The sequence below is a fragment of the Carassius auratus genome, chromosome 1, assembly GCF_003368295.1.
Source record: "Carassius auratus strain Wakin chromosome 1, ASM336829v1, whole genome shotgun sequence".
NCBI classification, from domain to species: Eukaryota; Metazoa; Chordata; class Actinopteri; order Cypriniformes; family Cyprinidae; genus Carassius; species Carassius auratus.
The window spans coordinates 5962856-5988522 of record NC_039243.1 but is presented as its reverse complement, the minus strand read 5'-3'; the positions used below and the strand labels follow the sequence as shown (position 1 = coordinate 5988522).

Here is a 25667-nt window from a genome sequence, read left to right as displayed (position 1 = left end):
ATAAAACATAGTTTGTTTTTTTTAGGCACAGTTTGGTCCATCTTGCGTTGTCTGAGAGCTTTAAGAATGTTCTGGAACTCAAGTTTCAACAAAGGCGTCCCTGTTTTCATTGTGATCTCTGAGATATTGGCGTCCAAGGCACAAAACATGGCTGATAGAGTCCCGATAAGAGACCTTCAGCATATAGAGTCAGGAAAGAGTTTGAAAGATTTGCTCAGCAGGATTAAACCTTTTTCCACTTATTATTTGGACTTTTCATGCAAGTTTTCTACTGACTATCTGTTTATTGCTGTGGTTTTTGTGTAAATTCTGTGCCTATGTGAGGACAGGCTGACCTGTGAGCTTCCACTGGGACGATCTGAAGGGTTTTGGATGGAAAACAAAAGCGGACACCTCGCCCAGTGCTGTACGTGAGCAGAATTAACATTGACTCGAATTACTCCTTGTCACTGTGAGAATGAAGGTTCTGTATTCATTTATTCCCCTTTTTCATTTTATTTCCCTTCCACAAAAAGCTTGTCGGTCAATAACGGGTTGCACTAATCAAGCTGCCATCTTTACTAATGAGTTTCAGTAAAGAGAGTCTCTTCATGGAAGTAGCATTGAGCTTCTGTTGGCTGCCATCAGCTTCCCACACAATCCACGTGGGCTCCCTGGGAACGTGAGCTCAGCCAGATGAGCTGCACCGCCATGTTTGCAATACAGCTGTTGTTTTTCTCTCTCAGCAAATGTGTCTCCAAAGGAGAGCTCAGGGCTGGGGGAGATTGCTGTCTGTGCAGCCTCCCCGTCCCCACAGCTCTTCCAGTTTCCTCTGAACAATGTAATCGTGGAGGCGCAGGCCTTTAGTTTATCAGAAAACAGCCTTCCTGTCATACTTCACGTGTATGTTCTCTTTTTGAAATCACTAAGAGGTCATTAAAATGCTGTTAGATGGTAAACGTCTCTGCATGTCTGCCATGTCATGGTTTGTGTTTTAATGCAGATGTTTGTGTGGTTAATCATTTAGGCTTAATTTAACACCAAGCCACATCATGATGTCTGTCTGGAATGCCTCATACATGCAGGATAATGCAAACGTGGTTTCAACTCTTGCTTGCCTACTTTGAGATTTAACCTTGTACACGGCTGACCTAAATGTGTCAGTTTTTAGGAAGTAGCCGTTTTTTATAGCTGTTAAAAGAACATGTCAAAAAAGCAATTAATACAAATTTGACCTGTTGCGAGGCTCTGTTATCTTGCGGCATTCCAGCTTGAGCTCAAATTTCACTGTTTGTGCCTCTGCATAGTAACCAGAACAACAAGAACAAAACATTTATTTCATAAATGAGAAAAATGTTGATTTGAGTTGAAGTCTTGGAGGTTTGGCTCAGTTACTTGTGAAAGTACAAATCTGTGTTTTTAAGCACAAAGAAAAAATGGCACATTTGCTTTTAACGGCTTTATATAGCCAGAATGTGAGCAAAATGTGGCTTATGTTCCAATCCTCTCAGTTTTTCAAAGCTTTTATGTAGTTATTCCCAGAATGCACTCCCTCATTAGTGCTTGTGTTTTCATGTGTATGCCATAGTGTTAGAGGCATGTATTATGAAGAAATTAATGAAAAAGAAACGAAAAACGTATCTTACCATAAAGTGCTGCTGTAGAACAAGTGATGTTTTAAGTTGTAATACCACGGTATTTTGAGATGGATGTGTGGCCTACCAATAATGTGCTTGTTTTTCAGTTCATGAAAGTTAACTTTGGAAAGCAGTGTTGGGTGGCATGTCCACATTTTCACAATCGATCGGACCAACTAAAAAAAGCTTCGAAAATAAAAAAAGGGGAATCGATTTTAACCAAATATGTACACTATTAATTAAAAAATAATTAAACAATAAAAATATACATGTAACAAAACTCACAAACAAGCAGAAAAAGAAAATAAAGAAATCCGAAAGTGCAGTATACTTTGCAACAGCTAGACAGAAAATACCAGCAATTTTACGCGCTTATAAGACCCAGTGACGTCGAAAGCGTCCTCTTATGCTGCGTTCACACCAATCGCAAATAGAGCGTCTGGCGCGAATAATTTCAATAAGTCAATGTAAAGACGCGTTTACGCACGTCTGGAGGTCTCGCGGCGCAGTAGACACTAATTCGCCTCATTCGCGCATCTAATTACAGGAGATTCTGAGTTATAAAAAAGGACCATTGCAAACTGACAGCGACCGGCTTTGTGGTGGAAAATTGGCAGTAATACCCCCACCTTGCGCAGCTGTACCTGAGTGTCCCTGGGACATCAGTGCGGTCGTAGCACGTCTTCTCAACAGCTGGACATATAGTGAATAAACCCCGAAAATGAAAATGCTCTGGACCCCGAAAATGTTGATCGACTTGTTTTCCTGTTCAATAAATTTTTAACTTTTTGCGCATTTCAATATGCCTGCCTGAACGGTTGTTTGAAATGGATTGAATCATTATTAAAATAATCTTGGAGATTTTTTAAATGCCTAAATCATAAATGCAGCCGGGTTGAAGACTGCAGTGATGTTTTTCTTTTGTTATGGCAGCCGTCCCCTCTGCATATATCTTTTTTCGAGAATGTTGCACTTCTGTTGCTGTTTGTTATTCTGCACTTCATCCCAATAAATAAGAAATATTGCTGACTTGTGCGTTTCCAGCGCTCTCTTTACGTTCGTCCGTTATTTGACGTTGAAAAGGGAAACGTCTTTTTTTTTTTTTTAGACATGGAAAATCGATTTTACAATCGATTCAACGAACAGATGTCTTAAAAATCGAAAAATATTTTTTTCACAAAAGTGACAGCCCTACTTCCAAGTGATTTGAGGTCGCTGATTTTGGCCTTTTATCTATTAACTATCCGTGCATTTTGTTCCAGCTCCCTGAAGCGGTGCCTGTGAATAGTTTGCAGAAAAACAACCTTGAGGATGTCCTCCTGAGCAATTCTTGCTTAAATACCTTCATTCAGGCCTCTCTTAATCTTGCAAACACAGATGTAACCTCTCAAACAAGCTATTCGGACCGTCCACTCGAGGGGCCTGTTTTCTTCTGCTTTTGTGTCCTCTGTAAAAGTTCCCCCTCCCCTGCTTGTGCTCACACATTCACACTTTACAGCAGAAAGGAAAGAAATTGAGGTCTACCCTGGATTGCTGGAAAATATTCTCCCGTTGGTTCGCTGGCTGGAAGACTATTGGAAACTCTTTTAGGCTGAGTTATGTTGAAAAGAGACGCTGTTTTTCATTTTCTCATCCTCCATTCCGTCGGTTTTGAAAATGCTAGTTCAGTGGGAACATTGCATGCTGCCATAATTTGCTGTTCTGAATCACATATTGATTCACTACTGTTCAGATAGAAAGCCAAAATTGACTAAACAAATGTAGCCTTGGTGAGCACATTATTTTTTCAATCATTTTAAATCTAAATTACAATATTGCATTGATGCAATCAGGCTTTTAATTATGTCTTCCTATTATATTATCTCCTACAGTTCAGTTAATAGAAAACCGCTCTCTTAAACCAGAACTGTAAGGTAGCTGAGATAACCATCCCTACTGCAATACACATGTATAGATCAATACATCTCTGTACATTGTTAGAATGATGTCATTCAGAGGTACGTACAGGTGTACATGCACATAATTGACCACACGGAGAAATTTCAGTTTATTAAAACTGTGGGATAATATATGAAGAGGCACATAAATAAACATGGATCTAAAGTAATGTGAAAAGGAATTGCGGTATTGATGATTGCTTCAGTGCAGCCCTGATTAGACCTCATGATCTTTTCTTCTTTGTTTCATCCTTTCTCTTCCCAACACATACACCTCTTTCTTGCGTCTCGTCTCAATCATCTCTGTCCACACTATCAGCCTCTCTGTTTGTCTCCGAGGACTGCAGGGGGTTGTGAATCAAGCCTGGCTGCTATCTCGGGTGAATTAAAAACTCTGCCTGATCAATATATCTCATTATTCTATGAACGTCTTTCTGCTTGGTTTCTCCTTCATCACTTTCAGCATCACAATTTTCTGCCTGCAGAATACAGCTTTTGGTGGAGTTGATCAGTGTATTTTGAGAGTTTCTTCCTTATTTATGATTATTTATTTGCTTACTGTATTTATTATTATTATAAAAGGACAGCAAATTATGGGAAATTAGAGGCTTATTTATTTGCTTATATATATATATATATATATATATATATATATATATATATATATATATAAAATTTAAATAAAAAATTAATAAATTTATGCATTTAGCAGACGCTTTTATCCAAAGCGACTAACAGTGCTTTCAGGTAATACATTTTTACCTATCATGTGTTCCCAGGGAATTGAACCCACAACCTTGATTACGCTTGATAACGCAATGATCTACCACTTGAGCTACAGGAAGGATTTGATTCTCTTGATGTGTTAGGGATCGTTTTTTGATGGCACGCCGTCATTCCTCTGGATTTCTGTCTTTCAGAGCCTGTAAATGTGCTCTCGGTTAATGAGTTACATCTTCCCTGCATACTGTGTATCTGCTCCACTTTGATAGCGCTCATGCCATTCGAATCCTGTTAGAGAAAGACAACACATGCTAATTCCACATGCGTCTTTGCTAAAGAATCAGCATGTTTGTCTTTTCTGCCTCACCTGAGCCTGATTGATTCTTTTGTAGCCTGTCAGAATCATAGACATTAATTATCAGGTGTTGATAACACATGATAAACAAAACTGTACAAAGCTTTGTTAGCGTGTTTTGCGGTTTGTTTCCTATTTGGCTCCAGGTACTACTTCCGTTCTCATCAGAGAGTTGTGCATAAATGAGAGCAGCAGTGCACAGCAGACGCATCTGTGATTTATATTACAGTGATGGTGTTTCTTCAGCGCAGCTTCAAAACAGGAAATCTGCTGCAGATTGATTCCCCGTGGCTGTGTGAAAACTGCCTTTAACTCCAATTAAAGTTTGAGGTGACTTGAGTGGCTAGGGAAAAAAAGGTGTACTAATGTATTTTTGAGAGCTTTCCTGCTTTTAACATTTCTCACACAGCCGTTGAAATAATTCGATCCTTTAATCACAGCTGAGAGTGGTGTTTAGCAGTTTCAGTTTGTGAACTGTAAGAATGCTAAACGTCGCCAATGCCGTTTTTAGGTATTCATTGGCTTGATGTTCAGAGACTGATGTAAATTGTGCTGAGTCAAGTGAGGGACATAACAAATGGAGACGCAAAATAATTATTAGGCGTTTTAATGATGATGTAACACACCCTGCCTTGACACTTGATGTGCTTGATAAGTGTTAATATGTAATTATTATTACCCAAATTTTGATGGTTTAATTAATAATACAACCAATTTCTGTTATTTTCCTACATTGTTAGTCTCTAGAATTATTCAATTTTTTCCCCTTGTCTTATAATAAGACAATTTATGCTTATGTTTTTATTATAACAACAATAGTTTACGTATTTACTTTTATCAGTTATTTCCTACATTAGCTTTGCTAGGCTCTAGAATCATTCTACCTTTTTTCTTCGCTTAGGATAAAATGTAATCTTATTTAAACCAAACAAAACAACAGTTTGTTTTATGCTCTATATATATATTTTTTTTTGGTTCTTGTATTTGTTTATCTGTTAATCATATCGGTTATTTATATAGCCATATTTACTTCTAAAATAATTGTAAATTAATTTGTTTTTAAATAAACCAATAGTTTTTTTTGTTTACCGATGTATTTATAGCTATCTATCTCTATATCAATCAGTTTCTTTATATTTGTCTTAGGGCTGAGTGATATGGCTTAAAAGAAATCTGTTTTTTTTCACACCAAACACTTTTTCAATTTTAATCGATTTTTTTTCTATTTAAAAACGAACAACAACCGACAAAGAAATTGCTCAAAACAAATGTACTCTTTATTTTGTTCTGATTTTCACTCATGCAGTTTAATCTAAATCTTCCCTTTGTGCATAAATGTAACAGGAAACAAGCCTCAAAACATGCTTGTAAACGAGATGGCAGGCACTGCTTGTAAACAGTGAAAATGTAGCTTATCAGTTTTCTAATAACTTAGTCACACAATGCATCTTCAAAATAACTTAAAATATAAATAAAAAATAAAATTGTGTGTCCCTCTTTGATAAAACACTTTTGGTTAAATAAATGTAACCAAAAAGACAAAATTAGATCTATTACAAAAATACATACTTGTCACAGTGGCATTCATAAAGTGCTAACAAAACTTGAAACTCATTAGCGTTAGCATCACAGAAAGGTCTGATTTACGCACTGTTACAACAGTCATTGTTTTTTTCTTTTTTTTTCTTTTCACATTGACATTTGAGTTCATGATTTTAATGTTGTTGTTTTTTGTGGCACACTAAAGACTAATGACAGACTGTTGATCTTTGAATAATCTCATCTGGTCACCCTAACGCTAGGGAAGTATAACCACACTTTGGTACGTTTTACTCTCTCCGCCATCGTCACTCTTTATTATTTAGCGGGAGTTTTCGTTCTGTTATTCGTGTGTGTGTGCGCCGCGCTCGTTCTTGTTGTGTGTGTGTGTGACTGACAGACAGCCTCCGCAGCGCCAGTGTTGCCAACTTAGCGGATTTGTCGCTAGATTTAGCGACTTTTCAAACCCCCATAGCGACTTTTTTCCAAAAAAGCGACTAGCGACAAATCTAGCGACTTTTTTTTGACAGACCTTATTTATTCTCTGAGACTCTCCAGTACTGCCGAACGAGCACAAGCACTCGCGCTCTCTCTCTCTCTCTCTCTCTCTCTCTCTCTCTCTCTCTCCCCCCCCCCCCCCACAGGCAGCGCGCGCACACGCATCTCTATCTGCCCTGTTCAGCGAGCAGAGAGGAGCAGCACTTTCAGTTAAAAAAAGATATTCTGTTGCTTCAAACTCTATTTTACATACAAGTACAGTCGAAATCACAGTTCAACCATTGTCTTAATCTTATGTGTATGTTATTTCATAGTCGTGAATAGGATTTTAGTGCACAGATTAACATCTTTGAGAGCTGGTATGTAGTCTTAATGGACCGCGTTTCAGTCATTATAATATTAATTCCGTTGTCTGACAACAGAAACATTAAAATATAATAATAAAAAACGTTTTATTGAGAATTTTTGCAGCATTAAAATGCAGTACATGAGCACAGAAAGGGCGAGATAATATGACGCACCTACGTCATGAATATGGTAATTACCATATGGCGTCATCTAGCGACATTTAGCGACTTTTCAGGCAGGGTTTAGCTACTTTCCATTGAAAGAAGTTGGCAACACTGCGCAGCGCGCATGACAGATTTCGCAGATCTCACAGACAAACGACTTAATATGATCGCACATTAGAAATGTTTGGTGAGATAAAATGTGCACGATAACATTATTAAGGAAAAATACATAGTACATAATTTTTTTTCCTCCAGTACCGAAAGCAGAACAGATAGCGTCAGATCTTACTGATACTACGGTCTTTCATAATTTAGGCCCGGGGCCAGTTTAATACCGGGTTTCAGTACCCAACCCTACTGTTTAAGAAGCTGGAATAAATTTGTTGTGCTGCTACCTTTTGTAACAACGGGTTTTAAACACACTTATCAATGTGGCATTATTTGTTCTGTGTCTGACACTAAAAAGTCAAACCAATTCCAAACAACGGATGAAACGGTGCCTTTCTTTGGAACGAGCTCTGCGCTGTTAACTGTCATGTTTGTGTGCGGCTGTAAGGAAAGCGGGGGGAGGGCGAGCCCACTCTGAACTACGGAAGCCTGAGGGGAGAGCCGGTGGTGGAAGTTAAAGAGAAAACCGATTTCAAACAAAACAAATCGCCCTTAACGTCAAATTCGACTTAATCGCTAAAATCGATTTATCGCCCAGCCCTAATTCGTCTGTTATTTATATAGCCACCTTAATTTATTGAATTATTGATTTCTGCAGAATTAGTCATTCTTATAATAAATCCATTTGAGTTGAGGGACTGATTGTGATCTCGGTTTAGTTTGATATGGACACTCATTTTTAATTTGGCTTCGGTTGAGAATCTTGTTGCACTGTGTTGCTGTCGGCCGTCTCAGTCTTCACATTTGCTTTTCTCCAAAGGTAAGATGTCAGACGCCCGCGCGCTGCGCAAACAACAACAGCTGAACAACCTGCTTGCCGTGGTGAAGGAGCTGGCCCGCCCCGGGCACACGGTGGTGGATTTCTGCAGCGGGGGGGTATGGTGCCTTCTGACATTTTAAAACCGTCTTGGACTTGTTTCTGTTTTCTCACGAGAGTCTGTATGTGTGTCAGTAAGCATCTGTTCTCCTTCCTTGTCACCTCATGTAATCTTGTTGTTCTGTGCATGCATACAAGCCCCGATGTTACAGCCTGAGAGCAACAGGTCAATATTCGGATGGGTGTCTGTGTTCTCGTGAGCCGACTGTGATGTGATGAGCTCTTTGAGCTCTGTTTCTCCAAGATCTTTTGCAGCTTTCTCTTTCTTTGTTTTCTTAGGGGCACGTTGGGATTGTTTTGGCGTACACGCTTCCTAAATGTCAGGTAAGACTTTCTGATTTGTTCAAGTGTAGCAGGTTCAAGTTAAAGGAGTCAAAGAAGAGAATCTAAATCTGTCTTCCTCCCAAGTGACCTCATTTGTTGACACTGGAAAAATAAACTGATTCCCACTCAGTTTTTTTTCCCCACAAGACCTTTTTGGGAAAATTGTACAGAGAGAATATGAAAATCAAGTCGATACTTACTCTGCATTAGAATACTCAGAGCGTTAATACACTTTTGATAGTTCAGTGGATTATTAGATGTACTTCATTTTCTTTGCTGATTGTGCTGAAACGGTTTTTCAAAGAAGAGCAGTTTGAGAATCAATGAGCAATGAACCAGTAACTGTAAGAGGTGTTCTATGAGGCATGGTGAATTATCCCTTTTTTATTGTTTGTTATCGATCAGGTTATTCTCATTGAAAATAAAGAGGAGTCACTGGTCAGGGCCAGAGAGCGAAGCGCTCAGCTTGGGTTGACAAACATCGGCTTCGTCCAAGCAAATCTTGACTATTTCACTGGAAACTTCAACATTGGGGTAAGAGCTGCTTTATATTATACGCATGCATGATATTTGTCTGTGAAGTGTTCGATATTTCAGCAAGTGTGTTTATATATATTTACAGGCATTGTTGTTTACAGTGCACAATTATAATTCTCACTATAATAATGCTAACAGATTTAGGTGGCATTTTGGTTTGGATTTTAGGAAATGGTTTGTAATTCATCCAGCATCTTATTTGTGCTACTGCGATCATTTGATTTAATCATCATCGGTAGCATGATTTGTTGTAAAACTATTTTTAGTTTTTCAATTGGTCAGAACAAAACTGGCAGCCATGTTACTTGTTCAGTTTCTGGTGAAAATTCTTATTTTATTGTTATGGTGAAGTACAGTGAACTGACAGTTGACTGACAGCCCACACATAGACCCTTAAAACATTAGATTAATCCGTGCTCAGGAGCCGTGCCAATACTCAACCCACTAATGAAGATAATTCCACAAATAACTGCAATTGCAGGCTTCAAATGGAGATTTACATTCAGTCATTAAGCAGACACTTTTATCCAAAGCGACTTACAAATGAAAACAATAGAAGCAATCCAAACCAACAAAAGGGCAAAACTCATGTAATGCAGCTTTCATTTTTTTTTTACATTAGATTTTCAATCCCTTATTTTCAGCGTGCTCTTACACATTTCAACCCCCCATAGCCTTTCAATGAAAATTGCTTTTGTTAATGTTTGCTTATAGCATTTGTCTCTTGCTATAGAGAGCAGTGTCAGTAATTTCACATTAAGGTGTCCCTTGCATTGTAAAACCTGTTTAAAAGTTTGGATTCTGGCTCTCCACAGTTGCAGTTTGATTGTCCCTGCCATCCATATTAATTATGCAGTTAACCCTCACGTTTGTCCTTCATTTCAAAAGCGAGTGGGTTACTCATTTCTGCATTTTGAGCGATGAAATTAACTCCTCGACATGACCCTATCAAACATACCCAAACAGAGTGCATTCAGTTTTAGCTTAATTTTTCATTTGCTCAAGTGTTGTAACCACAAAGATATTAGAAATTAGAAACTACTAACTGGACTGTACCTGTGTTAAGCACTCTCTGACCTTATTTAATACAACAGTTTGCCAGTGTGGTAATAAATAAACTTAATGCAAGATATTTTGTCTGAAAACTGTTTTTTTTTGCTGTGTAATCTTTGAGGGGTACTGTTGTATTTGTAATAAATGAGGGAGTATGTGCTTGCTGTAGTTCTTGTTTGTTTGTGGAAGTAATGAGATGTTTGGGAGTGCAGCCCCTGGCCTCGTCTCCACAGAGAGCTGCAGATGCAGTATTGAGCTTCACACGCGCCCCAGGTTGGGGGATTATCTGCTGCCCACACAAAGGACTTTTATCAAACCTTTACTGTTTCCAAAAACCAATACCTGTATATCTATGTAGAACTTCTTTTGGGCAACTAGCACTATCATAAAAAAAGAAGAACACGCAAGATTTATATCAAATGGGCACCTAAAGAAATTTGTCAAAATTACCATCCTAGGTTTATCGTTATTTTTTCCCTCAAACATTTACCAATGTGGATGTGAAATATTCCTTGACTTACATCAGAAATAAGTGATAAAAGTGTAATCGGATTATTTTAGCACCTTTGAAAGCAATAGGACCTTTTTTTATCGCATTAAGTTAAACATTAAATATCTTCTAGTTTATAACATCACACAGGAGTGGATGGAAAAATTGCTTGTCTCTAGATTACTGAAAAAATCTGGAAATATCAGGGACATTTAAATATTGTGGTTTATAGACTTGAAAATAACACTGTGTGTGTGTGTATATATTTAAATAAAAATGTTGTTTTGCTTTTAATTGGAATATTTCTTTATGTAGTTTGACATTCTGAATACGAAAATCACAATACTTTTACTGTATCATTTGCAGTGCTCACGCAAAACAATGTTTACAAATTATACAGGCTAATGTTATTACTCATGCATAACAGGTGCATGGTACATGCATAATATTGAGCAAACATCAGTTGAACGTTAACATAAACCGTTACATAGTGAGTCGTCCAAAACTTCAGAATTGGATGAATTTTGTCTTTTCTGACTAGTCCCACAATGCTCCGGAAAGCACTAGAATATTACTAAATATTCTGCAATGTTACAGAAATGTTGAGAATGTTACCATCATTGCAAAAGCAATATATCTAATAAAAAATTTAAAAAAGTACAAAAACGAAAAGGAAAAAAAACCTTCTGTACTAAAGCAATGCTTCATAATTAATGATAGCAGTTCTAAAATTTACCTGACCTGAATATTTACAAAAATATTGAAATTAATAATTCAATAATAATTAGCATAAAAAAATTACAGATAAAACCATAAAAACAAATTAAAGTGAAAGAAATCTTGGTCACATTATGCAATTAGTCATTGAATTGGTTTTATTAAAATCTTGTACAGCAAATACAAATGACAGCAATCATGGAAACACATTCAGATGGAAAAGATTGTTGTGGTGTTTGGGTTGAGTTTAAAGAGTTATTCCACCATCGATTAACAATTAATATGAAAGCTCTTGAAAGTGATTGTGCACTGTTGTGTGTTGGTAATATGAAACAGATTGCCTTGCTGTTTAGAGACAGAGGTCTTTTAAGGCTTTGCATTTTACCTCGTCTTTGAGTTTCTAAACTATTAACTCACATTTCATTAGCATTAATGATTAAAAGGCTTTGCTTGCTAAACAGATACATATTGTATCCCAGAGGGTTAGATACCTGAAAATAGCTTCTATTCGTTTTTTAAGACCGTCTGTAATAAGGCTTGTAGCTACACCAAAAATAAATAAATAATAAGATTAAACGTGGGTAATGATGTGAAAAGTGAAGTTGTAGGCTGTTTGCTCAAACTTGATTTGTTGTACCTGTTGAATGATTGTGTAAAAGAAAAGAGGCGCACTGCTGTGCTCTGCGGCTGTGAGAAATTAATTTGCATCGTAGTCATGAAGCTGTGTCTTCCACACCTCAGGCAAACTACTTAATTATAAAGACAGAAATGTTTTTTATCCCTATTGAGGGGAAGAAAAAGAAATATCATCAGCAAAAATGTCCTGCTACAAAAAATCCTAATGAAGAAATATGCTTTTGCAGCATGCTTTATTATTTTGCCATCCAGTGCTGAATAATTTCTGCGAGGAAAAACAAGCATCGAGGCTGGCGTTCAACTTGTTGTATTTTAAATGCTTTCAGAAAACTTCTGTTTGTTTTGTTTGCTGGATCCTTCAGACCACACAAAACTGATGCGAAATCCACTTTATTTGCTTGCGAAGGGAAAACAAACTTGAGCTTCTGTCCCGTGCTAAACTACACTCATCTGATCTCTTGGGAGACAGCCCACGAGCTTGGTCTCATTATGACTGCAAATTCGTTCTAGAGACGGAGCATCCAACATTCCGATGAAAGACAACCTCTTTCCATTTGTAAAAATAAATATCTAATCCCAAGAATGATTTCACGTTAAGCTCAAGTGTAATTGCTTTACAGTATTATAGCCACAGTAAACATTCACCCACAAATATTAAAAAAACAATATTTTAATGTTCTTTTCTGTTGACCTGTTCTCACTAAATATTACAATTCAACAGACAAGTTTTTGTTTTGGAGTTTTGACATTTTATGTTTATTTTTTTATATGCTTTGGTTTCAGTTTTCCTTTTTATTTATTTATTTATTTGCTTTAATAGGAGAGCTGTTCATTTTGTCCGTGAGAAACATAAAAGCCAACAGTATTCATGCAGATCAAAAAGACATGAGAAAGTGTCTTAGATATATTTGTACTTTGCCTACCTAGTCACATTTTTTTGCTAAGCTCTATATTATTACTGTCAGTACACCGTTATTGTTTTAGTTATTATACCTTCTATTCCTTTATCATCCTATCACTATATATCTACATAAAAGTAATGTATTTTATCAGAGCGGGTAATATCGTTTCTCAGTTGTGCTATATCTTGCATTAAAGCATTTGCCTGAATACTTTTTCATTCTGCCTTTGGTGTGAATAGACTTATCTGAAAAATTCCTGTACTTTGTACCTGTTTTCATACACTAGTTGTGCATTGATTTACTCTTAAAGTCTCTTGTCCGTCATTGTAATATCTGTAGTATTGGTGCATTGCAACGATGCAGTTTTGTTGCATTTATCTTCTGTGAGGACATCTAAGACTTTCCTTTACCCTCCATCAAGCTGTTCGATCCACTTTTCCTGCTAATAGGCAGAGCGACGTCTGCTGTCATGCGGTGTCACAGTGACGGGGTATGACTGCCGCTTTCTCTCGCTCTGTGCCCAAACCACTAACAGATCAATGAGAACACTGCTAGATAGACAAAGATGGGAAGAGCTTTGAGATGATGTGTGGAAATATGGTCAAGCACAGGCGGAAAGCAGCGTGAAGAGTTTAATCTGGTGGTTTTTGTCATGCATTAATTTACACCACCCTGAACACTGGAAACTAGTCGAATACACACATTTATAATGATATAACAAATTGTATTTTATGTATTACGCTTTGGGTGCAACAACACTACTGGTTTAAATGTCAAGTTCCTAGTAATGTAATCTTTTAGGCCTTCATGTTGGCTTCATGCAGGTTTGAAAAACTTCTGTACCAGTCTCTAAATTTGTTTATTTATTTAATGACTTCAAAAATGTGTCGTGTGATTATCAAGTAATCAAAGGCTTTCAATAAACCCTTTTCTCCTCTGAAGTATTTTATCCTTTTAATGAGAGCTGTGATCCTTTCCACTTTGGTTATACCTTGACATATTTTGAAACATATTTCAACACAAATCTGAAAATTAATTTAATTACGTTTTAAGTTATGTCTTCAAGTCATTGTCTGTATAGATTACATTTTTAATGCATTTTTTCAGTAAATTCATTTGACTCAATTCAAGATGATTTTGGGTCAGAAAGATTATTTTGTGAAGATGAAATTAAGAAATTAATGGAGAGATGCATTAAATCTGTCAAAAGCGACATTTATAATGTTACATAAGTTTATTTTTCAATTAAATTCTGTTCTCTTGAACTTTGTTGATCAAAAAATTATGAAAAAGTTATCGTGCGTTCCATAAAATTATTAGGCAGCACAGCAGTTTTCAACTGTTATTTTTCCTCTGTTTTGAGCACTAACTCAACATATCAGAATGATTTCTGAAGGATCATGTGAGACTGAAAGCTTTAGTAATGATTTACTTCGCTCTATTATTGTTGTTTTACTATATTTTTGATCAAGTAAAAGCCGTGGTGAGCATATGAGATTTAAAAAAAAAATGACATCAACCCTCTTATCCAAAAGTGACGCATTATTTTCTTGCGCAACTGTGATTGGTTGTTTACCAACTGTTGGTAAAGCACCCATGTGTTTAAGCTGTCTTGTGTCTGTTTCAGGTGGCCCTGCATGCGTGCGGAGTGGCGACAGACATGGTGTTGGATCGCTGCCTTCAGGCGCGGGCGGGATTTGTGATTAGTCCGTGCTGCTATGGGTTCATTCAAAACACACTCAAGTTCAAATTTCCCAAGAGGTGATAAACATGTCTTCTGTCTCTCTGATCTTTGTTCATTCGTTTGCCTAATTCCACAGTACACGGCGACAGTGTAGATCTATTATAATCCACGGTATTAAATGTTAAGCTCTGCATGCTCTGAAAAAAATACTGATGAGAATGAATGATGACGATCAAAAGTAGCTCACCATATTAGATTACCATAATAAACATTCGTTATTGCGGATCAGTTATTTCTCTTTCTCTTCACACCGATGTTCAGAATTGAATGTCCTGTATCAACAATCCCACAGCTGAGTCTCATCATTCCCACATTTAATGTTGGCAACAACATGTTAAAAAAGAGAGAGAGGGTTTTAAAGCTTCCTAACAGTCATCAGTTTTTCCCCCAGTCGCAAGCTATCATTCACCAAATCTGGCGTAAACTTTCATTTAATCTCAGGCAGGAATTTTGCCGCGGGGCATGAGCATCAGGGTGGCAAGAGCAGCGAGCACAGGAAATTATTTTTCCCTGGTTTTTCACTGTTTTGCCGAGACTTTCTCTTCGGCAGTAGACCAGCAAGGGCTTCCTGATGACAGACAGTCAGTGTACCAAACATTTCCTACCACACACACATCTCCAAGAGATTCAGAGCTCTTCTTTATCATGCAAGAGTTACATAAGACATCCTGCTGTGGTTTACACACCGCTTATTTCTGCAACCGAACCACTATATGCATTTTTTTTGTATGTACATAATGTTTTTCAGCACCTCCTTTGATCTGAATAGACTGTCCTCTCCTTTTTTTTTTTTTTTTTTTTACGTGTCATGTAATTTTTCATTCACGCCTCAGTGTGTGTCAGTTCATTAAATCTGGCCCCCTCCGTCTCTCTCCACAGCGCCAGGTTTACAGAGACTCTGAGCTATAAGGTAAGTGTTCCACTCTTTTCATTATCGCCTACACGTGTGGGACGTCACACGGCCTGATTCTGAGTGGAAAACCCCACAGGAGAGCCTCATGTATGTGTAGAGCAGTGTTTAATCATGTTCAGCTCATGTCTGACAAGAGGTCATGACACTGTAATTGGAATGAGTCTTATTAGCCTGATACTGGAAGCAGATGTTCAGACCTTGTTTTTCCACTTTAAACAAAATACTTTTGAAACCTGGCATAGAAAATAAAGCACTAAATGCTTATATTTTATATATCAGTTGTTATTTTTGTATAATAATAAAAAGATCATATTAATATATAATATAGAAGCCATATAGATTTAAAATATCGACCAGTGTTTATTGGCGTAAAAAATTAGGTAACCCTTAAGATTAGGGATCTAAAATGTGGACATGCAGAAGATATATGTTCTTTGTTAATACTAATATACAGCCAATATGCTAGAAATATGCATGCATATAAGCAGCTAGTTAATAGTGAATTGTTCCCTAATCTAAACTGTTACCAGAAATTATAGTTTCAGCCAGAATTTCTGTACCAGTGCATCTCTAGTTATAACTATAGAGGACAAAATAAAGTTGAGGTGAATCTCCAACAGCTTTTGCTCTCACAACCAGCTTTGTGAAAATGTTACTGTACAAGAACATATACCATGAGCCGGTGTTTTTCCTTCACTTCAAGCGCTGCTGAAATAGTGTATTCCTGGGAATAGCGTGGCTATGTACTGTAGTTGCACATTGTCTTTTCTCCAGGCGCTGCCGGCACAGTGAGGCAGAAGTGTGAGTAATGGATGAGGTTAATCAGTCGTATCTCACAGTCACAATGTTCTCTTGACTCCTGCATCTGCCTCTCTCACACTGCGCTCACGGCCCCTGCAGAGATATCACCTACATAGGGGGCCTACAAGAGACAGGCAGTTCCCTAGAGCCATTTCATTAGTGTTGTTTACCAAAACAAGCATCGCTTTTGCTATTACTATTGGAATTTGAACAAACTGTATTATGAATTAAACTGTTTGGACTTGTTGAGGATACTGTAGGTGTGATATTACTTTCCTAATCTATTACAGATGTAGCAAACCTGGCAACCACCCTTAAAATATGATCTGCACATATATAGTTTAGATGCATATACTTTTGTTTAATTTGCAACTGGTTTGGTAAATTCGATGCAGTGATTGCATTGATAAAAATGATTTCCGTGCATTGAATTTACCTACGGAATAAGCTATATTATTTTAATTATTATGACTTGATTTGTTTAAAATGAAATTAAAAAGATAGATTCCCTGGGTTTCTTTCCAAACTAACATAATCGATGCGATGTTTCTCATCGGTACAAATACTAAACCTGCTCTAGAAACACTTTACTGTGTTAAAGCCTGTTTTTGAGACATTGTACTGAGTTATAGCATTGATCGCAGCTATTAGCCTAGAGGATTGAACTTGATAGGAGGAATCAATCTGCCAGGGCTGTTACGTTCCTTTCCATCAGCACTTGTTTCACTCAGTTAATTCAGAATAATGGTTGCTTGAAGCCATCGTTGGTCATCAACAGCAGAGGAAGTCATTTTGCGGCACTTCCTTGCAACGTTCCCTGCAAAAAATGCAATTAGATTATATTGATTAATATAAAATGAACTAGGTGCTGCTTTTTCCTCTGTGTTTTCCTTTAATGGCTGGTTGTAAGGGTTGATAAATGGACCGTTTCCTCACCACAACCCTAACGATCTGATGCATCGATATTTCTCTACAATTTGCACTAGCTGAGCCACACGCATGCTGTTTATCAGATATTTTTGTGCGTGTATTTTTATGTGCAAATGTGTTTATTGATGTGTTCGGTATGTTATGTTTTCCACAGGAGCACATGGTCCTGTGCAGGTTTGCAGACCAGACGGCTATCAGTTTACCCCCAGAACGACGATTAATCGGTGAGATGTGTGGTAATTTTTTAACAGGTGGTCAGAATTGTTGTGCCTGTTTTGCTTTAGGAGGGGAAATACTAATAGAGATCGTCCATATGGCTAAAAGTGTTGACTATTATCATTAACTAAAATGGAAACTTAAACCATGAAAAATTTAGATTTTTTTTGTTGTTGTTATTTGAAATAAAAAAAACAAATCCTGCAAACTATCTATGCAAAAAATCTCAAAATATTTATTCATTGACAATGTTTTGGTCGCATTACCTTCATCATAAATTTTCTGAAAATTCAAACATCAGGAATTTTTAGAAGGTTTTTTCTCCAGCGCACTTATCTATTGCCATTAGATGTACAGTTTTTAATTGTTAATTTTTATATATATATATATATGTGTGTATATATATATAAAATACATACATACACATGCACATACACATGCACATACACATGCATAAATATAAAATGTTTCATTTCAGGTACTTGCCAAGGAATTATTTCTCAATTTATTTTCGTTTAAGTATTAAAATAACAAATATATAAAATTAAAATTAAAAAGCTATTTAGAAATGAAAATGACAAACACACAACAATATAACTGTAACTAAAATTTAAAGTTGCAGTATGTGATATTGACAGCTAGTGGTTGAAATGGTTACTGCTGTCCAAATTCAAAATATTCGGGAGAGGTGTTTCTCTCACCCCCTCCCGCTCAGACTTGACACTCCAATGGGTTGACAGATTGAAGACACAGAACAGGAATGAGCGCAACTGACAATGGACTTTGGTCAAAGAGCTTTGTAGATGGATGCCAAGGCTTTTTAAGTTGGGCAGATTCTGTGATCTCCGAGCTGTTCGTTTGATGGCTACCATGGCTGCAATACACTGTGATTTCCACCAACTGTAAACCTGGGATGTCGAAATACTATTGGTTAAACTGGCAGTGGGCAGAATCACACAGACCAAAACAAAAACAGTCATTCCGACATGGAACGCACACTTCAAACAAGAAGAACTGGCTGTAGCGAGTAGTTAGTAACTTGCAAAAAAAGTTACATACAGCACCTTTGAAATGAAAATGATCAAAAATAAACAAATTTTAAATATTAATAACAATTAAAATAGTATATCAGTAATACTTATTTTACATTTGACTCAAATTACTAGTTGATGGTTAATTGTGTGCACTTCCATTGGACGTTTAAAAACCTTTGTTAATGTTTCTCTGGACCAAAAGCACTTGTTAGGTTACCAGTAAACCCTTTAAAAGCATTTCTGTTTAGTATAAATGGTGAATCTATAACAGTACACATACACATGCTGTGACCCCTCTCTCCATCAAATTTCTTGCTACACACATTCAGCCGCACCGTCTCATTGCACTCTCAAATAAATCTGATGCCACTGTCATCTTTCCTTCCACTGGCCATCTTTTATAGCTGGCGAGATGACAGCCTCTTCACAAGACACATGCTAATCAGCGCCGATGCCTGTGATGTGTCAGTCAAAGCCGAGACCTTCCAAAGGCTTTCAGAGTTTAGATGAGCTATTAATTACAAATTGATAAGATGATAAAGTTTGTTTTTAAGTCTTTAGTGTGTTTTCAAAAAGCACCGCTTTAAGTTTTACTGTTTTATCCCTGAGATGAAGAGTATCTTTAAAGAAATGTCTGTTATTAAAGTCATTTGAAATTCCACTTTGGAAAAAGTTTTTGAAAATGAATTCATGAAATTTTGAAAGATCTTTCTATTCATCATCAAATAATCCTGAAAAAAGTTTCATGGTTTCTATAAATTTAGTAAGAAGCTCAACTGTTTTTAACATTGATTCAACTTTACATTTCTTCGTTATGCACCGAGAGCATGTAACACTCCAAAGAGAAAGAAAGGAAAAATTTTAATCGCATCATATGACCCCTTTAACATATATGTACTAACTGCTTAATTAAAGCAGTTTATAAAAAAATGTTGGTAACACTTTAATATAGGGTCCAATTCTCACTAATAACTAGCTGCTTATTCGCATGTCTATTATTAACATATTTGCTGTTCATTAGTGCTTATAAAGTACATATAATGCATGACATCCATAATCCTACCCAATACCCTAAACTTAACAACTACATTATAAACTATTAATAAGCAGCAAATTAGGAATTAATTGAGGCAAAAGTAATAGTTAATGGTTAATTAATAATGAGAATTGGACCCTAAAATAAAGTGTGACCAACATGTTAGCTGCACATTTATGTGTTTGAATCCTTTGGAATTTTTTACCCTATAGACTGTCATTGTAAATTATTACATATGATTTTATTTTTTTTTTTTTTTTTGGGAGATTCAAGGTTAAAATGTCCATGGAAAAACCAGAGCATTTATTTAATTTATTTCATTGACTGATAATAGACAGCTGAGTAGTTTTCTGGCCTGTTTCTCAAAGATAAAGATCATTTAATTTCCAAACTGTTTCTCCCTTAATCACCAGGAAAGCGCTGTATGGGACTGGTGGACTTGGACCGCAGTTGGGCCGCCGAGACTCATGGGTATTCTGTGAGGGTGATGACCATGGTCCCTGAGGGCTGCTCACCTAAGAACAATATGTTGGTGGGAATACCGACAAGATAGGACTGAGACTCATGAGAAATAGCCACGTTATGTAAGGGCCACAAATACCTCCATGAAAAGGATTTTTTTTTTTTTTTTTATTCCACGAGATGCTTGATGTCACTACTTTTTTGTTTTTACTTTGGACAATTAATATTTGTAAACATCTCATTTTAAGTGATCGTTCAACCAAATATTACAATTTTGCATTCATTCTGACAAATTTGTTAGTCACTCTTTTCAATACATTGGTATGATGATAATATTTAGATTTTTGGGTGAACTATTTCTTTGGATTGCTACAGTACAACGTATTTGCACACACACACTAGAATCATGGTTTGATCTAATTGTGCAATTGCTATTTCAGATTTGTAAAAGGCTTTTAAACTTAAATTCATCTAAACAATTAGAGTGATTTTTATTTCTGTAACGTCTTCTAGATCAATACTTTCCACTTGATTTACATGCCCGGGGTTTGTTTGTAAAAGGAGTCAAAAGACCAGCATGCCCCTCAATAAATTAAACATGATTTCAAATGTCGTTTGCAAATCAGACACATTGAATTGTAATGCAAAACCACCTTAGACCCTTTCCTCCACCATTATCGTGTATTATGCACAAAACAAAGGGGTCTCAAAAGCCTGCTTTTCTCAAGTTATTACCAATGTAAAATTATTCAATGTAATTTGCTCTTCTTTCTCACAAGAAAGCAGAGATGTTGAGCTTTGGTCTCAGTGTTTGATTAAATGTATTGAAAGTAAACATGAGGAGCTATTTATTGCGATTCCCTTGTGTCAGGCGCGGGAGAATTAGAGGGGTTAATATTTACGAAATGGTGCATGGATTAATCTGACCATGGTTATGAATATTTGATCAGGCCACGGCTCACACAAATGACAAAGTCATGTCATTGGTCTACAGCGTATGCTGATATATATACTCTTCCCCCAGCTTTACTTTGCAGTGTTTGGACCCATACTGGCATCACGCTTGCCTCCGGTTAGCTCACTACAGAAGAGCTAAGGACTGTCACGTTTGTGATCTAGAGATGAGATCTGTTCCTCTGCTGTTAGGAAGTGCACAACCTTTAAGCTTTGAGGGGACAAGCTAGCAAAGCTCATCTGAATTCTGGTAACGGAGCCAATCTCTCGGAGTGTGAAAGACTGGAGATGGGGACACCTTCCAAAGAGCTGCAATCATTTCAATGGGAAACAGTGCTTGGATTGGCTCTGGGCCCTGACTAAATGTACATGGAAAAACAAATACAAACAGTATAGGATAGAATGAGGCTAGATATAACTGCATTACTGTAATGCTGGCATAAAGAAATTAGAAGGTTGTTTTTTTTGTTTTTTTTTTCAGCAGAATTGCTGATTGTCAAAATACAAAATATGATGCAATATGCCAAAAATCTGACCACAGTGCCACATGTACAATGCTTAAAAACAGGCCATGTAAAGTCCACACTGACGGCAGAAGTGTAGGTGTATGTAGAATTTTGGTGTTGAGCTTATTTTTTTTATTATTTTATTTTTTTGCATAAAACATGTTGAAAATACTAATCGACAAAACCTTCTGCAGTGTAGGCCTCTATGAAAAAAATATAATATAATGAAGTGAACTACTCACTCATTAAATGAAAAAGACATCTATTGGACGTGATGCAAAGTAAATCAGAATTTAGGCAGTTTGGGTTTTGGTGCCTTTCCCATTGAATTAATTTACATTTGGATGTAAATATGGTCTTCCTCTGTATGCAAATGTAAATAATTCCATGGCATTTATTGAAAAGAAATATTGAATGCAGTAACCCAGAAATCACTGTTTTCTGTATAGAGCGGAGTTACACAACAGAAGCACTATGCCTAGTTATGCTGCTGCTTTGCTTAAGAACTGCTTGTGTGGGCGAAATGGTCCTTAAACTTTGGCACATATCTCTTCCCATACCATTTGTGCAGTAAAAGTGAACTAAATGCATTAGTGCCCGAGAATGTGTATGAGAATGTTTAACTAAACGGTTGACATGAGCCATTGAATTCCATATATGGGAATTCATTTACCAAAAGCATTTACCATTGAATAAGAACCTTAGAATTTAAAGTAGGTCTGTATTTAATGGTTTACAAGTTCTTAAAAAAATCATATATCATATATACTTGAGGGCGCCCATTTGACTTGGATCAGTAAGCAACCATCTAGCATCCACCCAAAAAACCTTAGCAACTGCATAACAATGAGCTGAAACCCCACTCAACACCTTATCAACCATATAATGGTGTCCTGGCAAGCACCTACAACACCCTAGCGAGATTTTGCTTCCTGCAGAAAATGTCAAAATGTAATTTTTATATCTGCAGCTCTTCACATGCTTTCTTCAATGCTAATTAAAATCTGCTTGTGTAGCCAAGAACCCAAGAGGTAGAAAAGATGCATCAAGTGTGCTTAAAGCACTTCTCTGATGACAAGTACAGAGTGTGTTATTGCTTCCTTTACAGTATCTCCCATTTCATCTCTACTTCTCGGACAGGAAAGTCAGTTTCTTCAGAAATATCAGAAGAGAAATGTGCAATTTCACCTATGGCAGGCTGCAAAATTCATGAGCAAATCAAGCCGCAATCCACCTTAAATTCATCTGTGACAAAACCTAATCAGAAAGCGTGGCAGGCTCTCCGGTTCTGAAGAGGTTGAAAATGAGTTTTTCTCCAGTCTTGCCATTCATAGAGGCTGTGGACGGATCTCCGTGAATTTAGAGTGACCGTGTCTTTTCTTAACATATCTTGAAATGTCACTCTGTAGTTCATGTTCACCTGGACTGAAAATACACATGAAGTACATTTCTCTTTGACGTTGATGATAAACTTAGTAAGGCATTATGGATTTAAAGCTCTGTTGTATAATAGAGCAGCATATTAGTATGTCAGGTAGATGTGGCCATAATCACTGAATAATTTTATATCTGTATTGAAAAATTGCACAAAGTACTACTAAATCAAAGGCTTAAAGGCAGTTTTATTGAAGTCTTTTTGATCTTTTTTTTTTTTTGCTTCATCAAAATTTATGATTTTAAGAATATATTATTTATAATTTTAGATTTTATTTTGAAAATTTGAAAGCTGTTGTTTTCCAATAATACGTGACTGGTATGTTTTCCATGTACTAAATCTTTGAACAACGACTTTCCTCGGATTAAAGCACATCAACATATATTTCACTTTCTTTGAACTTTACATTTAAAGGGGGGGTGAAATGCTATTTCATGCATACTGATTTTTATACACGGTTAAAGAGTTGGATTCCCATGCTAAACATGGACAAAGTTTCAAAAATTAAGTTGTACGTTTGAAGGAGTAAAACTGTTCCAAAAATACTCCTTCCGGTTTGTCACAAGTTTCAGAAAGTTTTTTTCGAGTATGGCTCTGTGTGACGTTAGATGGAGCGGAATTTCCTTATATGGGTCCTGAGGGCACTTCTGCCGGAAGAGCGCGCGCTCCCGTATAGCAGAGCAGAGAGAGCACAACAGACTTCAGTGATCAGAGCGAGAGCATCGCGAAATGTCACAAAAGAAGTGTGTTTTTGATTGCCAGGGCAAGACAACCCTGCACAGATTACCAAAAAAAACAGCATTAAGGGACCAGTGGATGGAGTTTATTTTTACACAGAGCATCAACGGAGTTGTGCAAGTGTTTGTGTTTGTTCCCTGCATTTCGAAGATGCTTGTTTTACAAACAAGGCCCAGTTTGACGACGGATTTGCACATCGTTTATTTCTTAAGGATAATGCCGTCCCAACGAAAAAGGGCCACGATCGTGTGTTGGAACCGCAGGCGGTGAGTTAAACTGCTTCAGATATCTCTGTGTTATTAACTTAGCTATCGGCGCGTAAGCACATCAAGTAAACAACATGCGATGTTGTCATCAAACTGCACTTTCCACATGTACAGCTTAAAAAAAAAGACGACAAAGTGGAACTTAGTCATTTTCCAAAACCGTTAAGCAAATATATACAGTTTCCACATACCACATAGAGACGTCGTTGCTGATGCTGCTCTTGTTAAATTTCAGCCTCTGAATCTGATTCTGGATCATAAATATACGCTGAATCTGACTGTTAGCCATGGTTTGTTTTTCCTCAGGGTAAAGTCACAGCTTCCAAACGCTCTCAACGCAAAAGCCTACTGGCGCTCGTGATTCTTTAGCTCCGCCCACACGCCACGCCTCCAGCCACTCGTGTTTTTCTGGGAAAAATCGGTACAGACTATCTTTCTCTTATGAATATAATAAAACTAAAGACTTTTTGGAGTTATGAAGGGTGCAGTACTACTCTATAGGTACTCAAGATTAACAGGAGATTGAGTGAAAGCGAGCATTTCACCCCCCCCCCCCCCCCCTTTAAAATGGAAATGAACATTCCTGCATCACAGGAGATATGTTGAGTACATATTACACTTTGGGTGTGACTTTCTAATATCTCACAAGACTCACTGCAATGTGAGCTGTTTCCTTGTCATTTTTCTGTAATCTAGCACCAGCATGAATATGGAATTATACTGCTTTGAGATGGCTCCAGATATAGATGTGGTCTGGCATACTTGCATGTCTAAGTGTTCACCCAATGAAAATGGAGTTGAAACATAGACGCTTATTTCATAGGCCCTCTGACCAAAGTTGTGGGGAAACTGAAAATGAGACGAAACCCTGCGTATGACTCCTTGAGACCTGAAACTCAAGTGATGAGTTAGGATCATAAATCTTGCTTTCAGCAGTTTTAAGTGACAAACGCAGGTGACCTCCTCTCTCCTATCTGCAACAACAAAAACCTTTACCAGTGATTTCTTATTAGCATCATAAGACAAGTGACCTACAGTAAAACATATTTAAAATAATTGTTGTAGAATTTACTTTGAAACATATATATATATATATATATATATATATATATATATATATATATATATATATATATATATATATATATATATATATATAAAATTAATAATAGTAACTATTACCATTACTAATAGTAGTAATAATAACTATTACTAATATTAATTAACAATAGTAACTATTACTTTATTTATACACCAACTTACACAATACATATACATGCATTAAGTAGCCTACCTCAAGTATCACAAACGTCATTCATCCTCAATAATATATATTCATTAAATAACGTGATATAATCCAGTCATATTGACATTGGATGTCATTAAAAAACATTTGTTGAATGACTTATTTTGACTGTTTCTACTGGTAAATTTACGACAAACGGCACATTGAATTTAACATATTAATGTGTAGGCTACTTCATACCTATGTTTTCACACGAAGGCTATCTCAAGTCAAGTGTCACAGACGTCATCCATCAAAATAATATCTATTAATTCATAATAGTAAATTTAGAGTTAATATACAGTCACGTTTGATGTTGCACATACACATATATATTTTTATTATTATTATTATATTGGAGTAATTGGGTATGTGGAGTAAGCGCTCCCGTCTCTCCTTATCGGACGAGAGAGAGAGAGAGCGCGCGCGCGAGAGAGAGAGAGAGAGAGAGAGAGAGGCGCGC

General features: G+C 36.8%; 1 protein-coding gene across 1 annotated transcript in view; it reads left to right on the top strand.

Annotated features, from left to right (window-relative positions):
- gstcd (glutathione S-transferase, C-terminal domain containing) overlaps positions 1-20859 on the top strand; it is a 40230-nt gene extending 19371 nt beyond the window's left edge. The window contains exons 6-12 of the mRNA XM_026204990.1: positions 8109-8224; positions 8505-8549; positions 8955-9083; positions 14512-14645; positions 15508-15538; positions 17427-17496; positions 19972-20859. Coding sequence (XP_026060775.1) covers positions 8109-8224; positions 8505-8549; positions 8955-9083; positions 14512-14645; positions 15508-15538; positions 17427-17496; positions 19972-20111 — 665 coding nt within the window. The 3' untranslated portion in view covers positions 20112-20859. The remainder of the gene's footprint in view (positions 1-8108; positions 8225-8504; positions 8550-8954; positions 9084-14511; positions 14646-15507; positions 15539-17426; positions 17497-19971) is intronic.
- Positions 20860-25667: the final 4808 nt, after the last annotated feature.